The 10000-nt window shown below is 37.7% G+C and overlaps 1 protein-coding gene across 1 annotated transcript in view; it reads right to left on the bottom strand.

The window, feature by feature from the left end:
• Nucleotides 1-10000, bottom strand: part of LOC137651292 (uncharacterized) — a 111946-nt gene that overhangs the window by 37894 nt on the left and 64052 nt on the right. The window contains 2 exon segments of the mRNA XM_068384558.1: nt 5144-5269; nt 8578-8705. Coding sequence (XP_068240659.1) covers nt 5144-5269; nt 8578-8705 — 254 coding nt within the window.

Raw genomic sequence — 10000 nt, forward strand, 5'->3', positions numbered from 1 at the left:
TGGTCATGTCAATGGCCAAAGACTCCTGGTCAAGTGAATTGCCAAAAAGATTACTGGTCAAGTCAATGGCCAAAGACTCCTGGTCAAGTGAATTGCCAAAAAGATTACTGGTCAAGTCAATGGCCAAAGACTCCTTATCAAGTGAATTGCCAAAAAGATTACTGGTCAAGTCAATGGCCAAAGACTCCTGGTCAAGTGAATTGCCAAAAAGATTACTGGTCAAGTGAATTGCCAAAAAGTCTCTAGGCCAAGTGAATTGCCAAAACGAATACTGGTCAAGTGAATTGCAAACACGAATAATGGTCAAGTGAACTGCCACAAAGAATACTGGTTAAGTGAATTGCCAAAAAGACTCCTAGTTAAGTGAATTGCCAAAAAGAATACTGGTCAAGCAAATTGCCAAAAAGACTCCAAGATAAGTGAATTGCCAAACATTTACAAATCAAGTCAAATGCCAAAAAGATTACTGGTCATGTCAATGGCCAAAGACTCCTGGTCAAGTGAATTGCCAAAAAGACTCCTTATCAAGTGAATTGCCAAAAAGATTACTGGTCAAGTGAATTGCCAAAAGGTCTCTAGGTCAAGTGAATTGTCAAAAAGATTACTGGTCAAGTGAATTGCCAAAAGGTCTCTAGGTCAAGTGAATTGCCAAAAAGATTACTGGTCCAGTGAATTGCCAAAAGGTCTCTAGGTCAAGTGAATTGCCAAAAAGATTACTGGTCAAGTGAATTGCCAAAAGGTCTCTAGGTCAAGTGAATTGCCAAAAAGATTACTGGTCCAGTGAATTGCCAAAAGGTCTCTAGGTCAAGTGAATTGCCAAAAAGACTCCTTATCAAGTGAATTGCCAAAAAGATTACTGGTCAAGTGAATTGCCAAAAGGTCTCTAGGTCAAGTGAATTGCCAAAAAGATTACTGGTCAAGTGAATTGCCAAAAGGTCTCTAGGTCAAGTGAATTGCCAAAAAGACTCCTTATCAAGTGAATTGCCAAAAAGATTACTGGTCAAGTGAATTGCCAAAAGGTCTCTAGGTCAAGTGAATTGCCAAAAAGATTACTGGTCAAGTGAATTGCCAAAAGGTCTCTAGGTCAAGTGAATTGCCAAAAAGACTCCTGGTCAAGTGAATTGCCAAAAAGACTCCTGGTCAAGTGAATTGTCAAAAAGATTACTGGTCAAGTGAATTGCCAAAAGTCTCTAGGTCAAGTGAATTGCCAAAAAGACTCCTGGTCAAGTGAATTGCCAAAAGGTCTCTAGGTTAAGGGAATTGCCAAAAAGATTACTGGTCAAGTGAATTGCCAAAAGGTCTCTAGGTCAAGTGAATTGCCAAAAAGACTCCTGGTCAAGTGAATTGCCAAAAGTCTCTAGGTCAAGTGAATTGCCAAAAAGATTACTGGTCAAGTGAATTGCCAAAAGTCTCTAGGTCAAGTGAATTGCCAAAAAGACTCCTGGTCAAGTGAATTGCCAAAAGGTCTCTAGGTTAAGTGAATTGCCAAAAAGATTACTGGTCAAGTGAATTGCCAAAAGGTCTCTAGGTCAAGTGAATTGCCAAAAAGACTCCTGGTCAAGTGAATTGCCAAAAAGATTACTGGTCAAGTCAACGGCCAAAAGTCTCTAGGTCAAGTGAATTGCCAAAAAGACTCCTGGTCAAGTGAATTGCCAAAAAGATTACTGGTCAAGTGAATTGCCAAAAGGTCTCTAGGTCAAGTGAATTGCCAAAAAGACTCCTGGTCAAGTGAATTGCCAAAAGGTCTCTAGGTTAAGTGAATTGCCAAAAAGATTACTGGTCAAGTGAATTGCCAAAAGGTCTCTAGGTCAAGTGAATTGCCAAAAAGACTCCTGGTCAAGTGAATTGCCAAAAAGATTACTGGTCAAGTCAACGGCCAAAAGTCTCTAGGTCAAGTGAATTGCCAAAAAGACTCCTGGTCAAGTGAATTGCTAAAGAGACTCCCGGTCCAGTGAATTGTTAAAAAATTCTAGTCGGAATTGTGAACCTTTTATGAACTTTTAAGCCTTACATCACAAGAGTTGGAATATCAGCAGTTCCCAGACTCGTTTATCGCTTTGCATAACAGGCGATATGAACGTCTTCAACGAAGCCTGAACGTCGAAATGTCATAATAAACGACCTGAAGGATGTTTAGAACGTCTCAAATGAAGCCTGAACATCGAAATGTTAGAATAAACGACCTGAATGATGTTTAGAACGTCTTAAATGAAGCCTGAACATCGAAATGTTAGAATAAACGACCTGAATGATGTTTAGAACGTCTTAAATGAAGCCTGAACATCGAAATGTTAGAATAAACGACCTGAATGATGTTTAGAACGTCTTCAACGAAGCCTGAACGTTGAAATGTCAGAATAAACGACCTGAAGGATGTTTAGAACGTCTTAAACGAAGCCTGAACGTCGAAATGTCAGAATAAACGACCTGAAGGATGTTTAGAACGTCTTAAACGAAGCCTGAACATCGAAATGTTAGAATAAACGACCTGATGTTTAGAACGTCTTAAACGAAGCCTGAACGTCGAAATGTCAGAATAAACGACCTGAATGATGTTGAGAACGTCTTCAACGAAGCCTGAACGTCGAAATGTCATAATGAACGACCTGAAGGATGTTTAGAACGACTTAAACGAAGCCTGAACGTCGAAATGTCAGAATAAACGACCTGAAGGATGTTTAGAACGTCCTAAACGAAGCCTGAACGTCGAAATGTCATAATAAACGACCTGAAGGATGTTTAGAACGTCCTAAACGAAGCCTGAACGTCGAAATGTCATATTAACGACCTGAAGGATGTTTAGAACATCTTAAACGAAGCCTGAACGTCGAAATGTCAGAATAAACGACCTGAAGGATGTTTAGAACATCTTAAACGAAGCCTGAACATCGAAATGTCAGAATAAACGACCTGAAGGATGTTTATAACGTCTTCAACGCAGCCTGAACGTCGAAATGTCAGAATAAACGACCTGAAGGATGTTTAGAACGTCTTAAATGAAGCCTGAACGTCGAAATGTCAGAATAAACGACCTGAAGGATGTTTAGAACGTCTTAAATGAAGCCTGAACGTCGAAATGTCAGAATAAACGACCTGAAGGATGTTTAGAACGTCTTAAACGAAGCCTGAACGTCGAAATGTCAGAATAAACGACCTGAAGGATGTTCAGAACGTCTTAAACGAAGCCTGAACATCGAAATGTCAGAATAAACGACCTGAAGGATGTTTAGAACGTCTTAAATGAAGCCTGAACGTCGAAATGTCAGAATAAACGACCTGAAGGATGTTTACAAAACGTTTCCAACGACCTTGTTTGCGCGCGAAAACGTCGACGAATAAAAAAGTAATGTTTCTCTCTTAAAACCCACGACTGTGCGTTAGCGCTACATTTTCTCTTTTCTTTTAGAATCCCGGGTATATTTTCAGACTCGGCTTTCCAGGCGGTGCTACGGAGATGGGAATAGATCGTATGACGTACGATTGTATTCAAAAGGAACGCTAGTGATTGTGGAAATCCACAATGGAGAGAGAAGCGAACGCTCAGAGAGCAATGCTTTTCACGCGGTGGCTCGCGACCGAGAAACTCTCCTGTGAGTTGCCAGATAGGGTTTTTTGGGGGGGTTAACCCAGTTCGAGAATTTATGGTAATAATAGTTACATATATTTATAGAATTGGCGAGTATGATATAATGAGATTGAGATGAGGTTGATAGAACCAAATTCTTCGTTTGTAATGGGTGCAAGTCGTGAATTGCTGCAAGACCAACTTTAGAACATCAATATATATATATATATATATATATATATATATATATATATATATATATATATATATATATATATATAGAAGTATAGGTGTGTATAGCAATAAACAGATACACTTACACAAACATATATATATATATATATATATATATATATATATATATATATATATATATATATAAACATACATAAATATATTTATGTATACAGTATATGAATGAATGTGAAAAAGGAAATTTTAAAAAGATGAAATGCTATACAGTTTCATATAGTCAACATCATTACAATATATATAAATATATATATATATATATATATATATATATATATATATATATATATATATATATATATATATATATATATATAATCACCACACGCCTCATCTCCCGAGAAAGCTAATTTCTTCCCATTCAAACAATACTTTAATAAAGCTAAGAGCTTATTTCAATAACGCCATCACAAGTGGGGACGCAATTTGAACACGGGCAAAACATGCAAAACTTAGTTCTCCACGAGAGACGACATTATAGGCTCTATTGTAAGAGCAATTAGGAGTCAGTTTGCTGTGCACGCAAAGGCAGTTACGCCCCTTGAGTTAGTGTGTGTCCATTATCACGACGTCACATTGGAATTTGGTGCTTAAGGCGGGGGAACAGAAGGGCTGATTTGGCCTGAAAGGGGTTCTCAGATACTCTGGGAAATTAGAGATAGACAAAGAAGGTCTGTTATTTATGGATAGATGTTTATATTTTGGTGTGCAGGTATACATACAGGTACTATATATATATATATATATATATATATATATATATATATATATATATATATATATATATAAGTCTCCTCGTACCTTGTAGCTCTTCTGAATTATACACTCTCTCCATATGCATATACTATACATAACCTAAATACATGCATTTATACATACAATGATTCACATGCGTGCACATAATATATGATACAGTATATATATATATATATATATATATATATATATATATATATATATATATATATATAAATAAATTTCTATCTTATACTGGGATCGAACCCTAGCCCCTTCTAATGAAAAGCAAAGTAAATCCTGAGTTGCAGTTACCTCTTTGGTTCCGACTTCTTTTAGAGCCTCTGGTGGCATGGTTGGTAGCAACCTGGCCTTTCATTTGAAGGGGCTAGGGTTCGATCCTAGTATGAGATAAAAAACGTTTTCTATCTGAGCACGATATTGTGTTGATTCTCATTCACAAACACAAACACATATATAAAAAAATATATATATACATATATATATATATATATATATATATATATATATATATATATATATATATATATATATATATATATATATATATTGTTACATGTATCGACTCACCTTGACAATCTGGTCCCCGAGTTCATCGTCGTCTGGATTGGACCACTCGTTGAAGCAGAATCTCTGAGCGTGCGACCAATCAACTCCTCTGGCCTGGAGGTGCTTCTCAGACAAAGTCAGCCATAACTGAAAAGAAATTTAAGATTAATTAATTCAAATTTGCAGTGAATAACCAAACATAATTCAAAAACAATAATGCTATCTCTCTCTCTCTCCTGCTCTGTTAATAAAAAAACTTCTCTAAGCTTGCCAATGAATGATTCACATTGTTAAAGTTTTATGCCATTGTTACCCTCAACCGTTTTTATATGAGGCTGTTATGTTGTTTGAATAAAGCCAGTTACGTTCCGTTCATTAAGAGTTAACACTCTCACTAGTCTGTCCCATACTGTAGTAGGATCATCATCTCCTCCTACACCTATTGAGGCAAAGGGCCTCGATTAGATTTCGCCAGTCGTCTGTATCTTCAGCCTCCAATTCAATAACTCTCCACTCATCATCTCCTACTTCCCGCTTCATAGTCCTCAGCCACGTAGGCCTGGGTCTTCAACTCTTCTAGTTCCTTGTGGGGCCCAGTTGAAAGTTTGGTGAACTAATCTCTCTTGGGGAGTGCGATGAGCATGCCCAAACCATCTCCATCTGCCCCTCACCATGATCTCATCCACATATGACACTCGTGTGATCTCACATAAATTAATTTCTAATCCTGTCCTGCTATTTAACTGTAAAAGTAAGGCCGTAGTTCTAGGTTTGGTGGAGGCATCCCTATTACATTAGTGGGTTAGAGGAAATCTTAAATGTTTTTAAAATTCGTTTGCTGCTCCCCCTTGTTTGTTTGCTGTTGTCTCTAAGTGTCCCACTAACCATCTTAAGTTTAAAAGGTCACTCATAAATGGTAGAGGAAATGGGTAGGACGATATCCTAGGGACAAGACAATGCCCCAGATACATGACAATGCCCTAGAGACTGACCATATATTCATATGATCAGTGCCGGAGCACCCTCTCCATCAAGCTAGAACCAGGGAGGGCAAGGCAATGGCTGCTGATGACTCAGCAGGTAGCTTACAGGTTCCCCCAAACCCCTCACCCTTAACTAAAATGAATAGCAGGGTAGCAGACACTACAAGACACTTTTGTTTTAATGTTTTTCGTTATACTCGTTGACTTTTTTCTTAGTCTTCTATTTCTCTCTCTGCAACAACTTTTTGGGACGTCTCTTTCTTTCTCAACTTAATTTCTGCCGAAGCGCTGTTTCTAAATTTAGTCTTGGTGCAAAAGAGAGAACTTCTGGGTCCTTGTTAAGGAAAAGATTCCTTAACTTTTACAAAAGTGCTCTTAAAAGCTTTGGGAAGTATTGCAAATCTGTTCACGTCCTTTGACAACGATTGACGTGAAAAAACACTCGGGGAACATATAAATGGCAGAGGCAAGGGACGATGACAGTGGCCTTGTTAGCAGGACAATGCCCTAGAGCACCCAAGCCCTCTCTCCATCCAAGTTAGGACAAGGGAGGGCCAGGCAATGGCTGCTGGTGATATGCCGGGCAGGGGTTCAATAGTTTCTAGTTGTGTCTGAAACCTCGCCATCCTTGTTTAAAGGTTTAAAGACCGCTCAAGAATGACAGGGGAAAGGGACAATGACATTGTCCTATCGAGCAGGACAATGTCCTAGAGACTGACCATATCGCCCAAGCACCCTCTCCACCCAAGCTAGTACCAAGGAGGGCCAGGCAATGGCTGCTGATGACTCAGCACATAGACCTATAGACTTCCCCCAAATCCCGCATCCTTAGCTCACAAGGATGGTGAGGTTGCAACAACCAAAAAATCTATCGACTTTCAGCGGGACTCGAACCCCAGTCTGGCGTTCACCAGTCAGGGACGTTATCACATCGGCCACCTCAACCCTAGCAATGGGAGGTTTGGGGGATCCTAAAGATCTACCTGCCGAGTCATCAGCGGTCATTGCCTGGTCCTCCCTGGGCCTAGCTTGGGTTGAGAGGGGGTTTGGACGCTGATCATATGCATATATGGTGAGTTTCTAGGACATTGTCCTGTCCTTGCCTGTGAAATTCACGAGAACCTTCAACATGGACTCAAAACATTATAATATCTTTCTAAGAAGTTAGGATGAAAGTGAGGCAAAATTAGGAAGAGATTTGTAAGGCCCTTCGTATGATATCAAGCTGAAATGCCAACAGTTTGCAGTGCAAATTTCCATTATATTCACAGGAGGAGATAGAAGGTAAGCTTTTAAACAAATAAAAAGAAAAATTACACACACAAACACAAAAGACAATTTGATATACGTGTGATTTGCTACGGAAGAGAACTGCTAATTATCTATCTATCTATCTATCTTCTCTAAACACGCATATCTGGAGAGAAGAGGTTTGGTGGAAGATGAAATTAAAGAGGGCGTATCGGGTGACCGACCCCTTAATGTAGGGATGACGGTGGGATAGATGGCTAATTATCTATCTTCTCTACACACGCATATCTTGAGATAAGAGGTTTTTGTGAGGGACGATGCCTTTGATCGACGTCATTGGAGAGGGGGAATCAGGCGACCGACTCTTTAAAGTAGGGATGGGGGTGGGAAAGGAGAAGATAACAGCTTTATTAATCAACAGATCAATTAGAAATGGATGAAGACAAAACCATTACGTGTATCTGAAGATATAAGAGTTTTTACAGGCTCGTAAACAGGATTGACACCATTAGGAGATTATTACACCTCCTTGATTGTCTAAAATGTTCACGGATGGTGAGCCATCTGGCTACTTACGAAAGTTAGGGAGAGCTGTGTACTGAAGGATGAAGGTAACTGCTCTTGTTTGTAGGTAATTCACTTTCTATCAAGTTAATGGAGGGATAAGGCTTCCGGCGATGCAGTTAAAGTCTATGGATGTTTACGGGTACTGAAATATGGGTGATAAAAGAAAGTTAAGGGTAATCATGTGGAGTTTCTGATACATAGAGCTCCTATGGGGAATATAAAATGAATCATATGACTGGGAGTGGAAAATGATAATTTAGAAGTCTCTGTCTTGAAGAGATAAGAGTAAAAATTATTATTATTATTATTACAAAATCCGTGAGGAGGATAAACAACATAGGTGACAACACATTCCCTTGGATTACTTCATTAACTCCTCGAGAGAGATTAGTTAACCAAACGTTCAGCTGGGCTCCATTAGGCACAAGAAGATTTGGAAGACCCAGGCCTACATGGAGAGAGAGAGAGAGAGAGAGAGAGAGAGAGAGAGAGAGAGAGAGAGAGAGAGAGAGAGAGAGAGAGAGACTACATACTGAAAAGAGTATTTTAAAATAAAAAAACAATTTGTTTGCACGATAAAAAAAAAAACAAGCGATTCTCTTGGGTATAAGGGAAAAGGATTCAGGGGACTTGAAAGGATATCGGAGGACTTACCCTTCGTCGGAACTCCTGCGGAATGCCCCCCGGGAGACGGGCGCACATCATCATGGCGTCGTGCCACTGGACGAAGGTGGAGTCCCCTGGCAAGGGCGCCACCGAAAATCGCATCCTGGTGTCCTGACCTGTTGGAGAAGGAAGGGAAGGATATCGGTCAATAAGATCTTCTTTTGTGAAAGGTTTATTTATTACCTCCGCCAACAAAGTTGGGAGGAGGTTATGTTTTCACCCCCTGTTTATGTGTGTTTGTTTGTTTGTGTGTGTTTGTTTGTGAACAGCTTCCTGGCCACAATTTTAATCGTAATGAAACTTGCAGGCATTAACTGTTATGCGTAAAGCTAGGAATGACTAAACTTTGGAAGGTCAAAGTCAAAGGTCAAACAAAATGTCCAATTCACGTAATCAGCCATAAGTTTGGATATCGTTGTCACAGAGACTTCAAACTTGATTGATATTTAAATGTATGAAAATAAACTTATGAAATGTATGAAATTAAACTTAAAAACAATTTCAAATTCAACTGAACTAAAAAAACAATTTCAATGTCAATTAAACTTAAAAACAAATAAAAAAAGAGACTAATATCAAAAGTCAACTGAACTTAACAATAAAGATAGCAATTTCAAGGTCAACTAAACTTGAAAACAATGAAAAAACAGCAATTTCAAAGGTCAACTAAACTTAAAAACAATAAAAAGACATACATTTCAAGGTCAATTAAACTTAAAAACAATTTCAAATTCAACTGAACTAAAAAAACAATTTCAATGTCAATTAAACTTAAAAACATATAAAAAAAGACTAATATCAAAAGTCAACTGAACTTAACAATAAAAATAGCAATTTCAAGGTCAACTAAACTTGAAAACAATGAAAAAACAGCAATTTCAAAGGTCAACTAAACTTAAAAACAATAAAAAGACATACATTTCAAGGTCAATTAAACTTAAAAACAATTTATAAGTTCAACTGAACTTGAAAACAATTTCAATGTCAATTAAACTTAAAAATAAATAAAAAAAGAGACTAATATCAAAAGTCAACTGAACTTAACAATAAAAATAGCAATTTCAAGGTCAACTAAACTTGAAAACAATGAAAAAACAGCAATTTCAAAGGTCAACTAAACTTAAAAACAAATAAAAAAAGAGACTAATATCAAAAGTCAACTGAACTTGAAAATAAAAATAGCAATTTCAAGGTCAACTAATCTTAAAAACAATGAAAAAACAGCAATTTCAAAGGTCAACTAAATTTAAAAACAATGAATAAACCGCAATTTCAAAGGTCAACTAAACTTAAAAACAAATAAGAAAGAGAGTAATATCAAAAGTCAACTGAACTTAACAATAAAAAGAGAAATTTCAAGGTCAACTAAACTTTAAAACAATGAAAAAAAACAGCAATTTCAAGGTCAACT

The sequence above is a fragment of the Palaemon carinicauda genome, chromosome 12, assembly GCF_036898095.1.
Source record: "Palaemon carinicauda isolate YSFRI2023 chromosome 12, ASM3689809v2, whole genome shotgun sequence".
Lineage (NCBI taxonomy): Eukaryota > Metazoa > Arthropoda > Malacostraca > Decapoda > Palaemonidae > Palaemon > Palaemon carinicauda.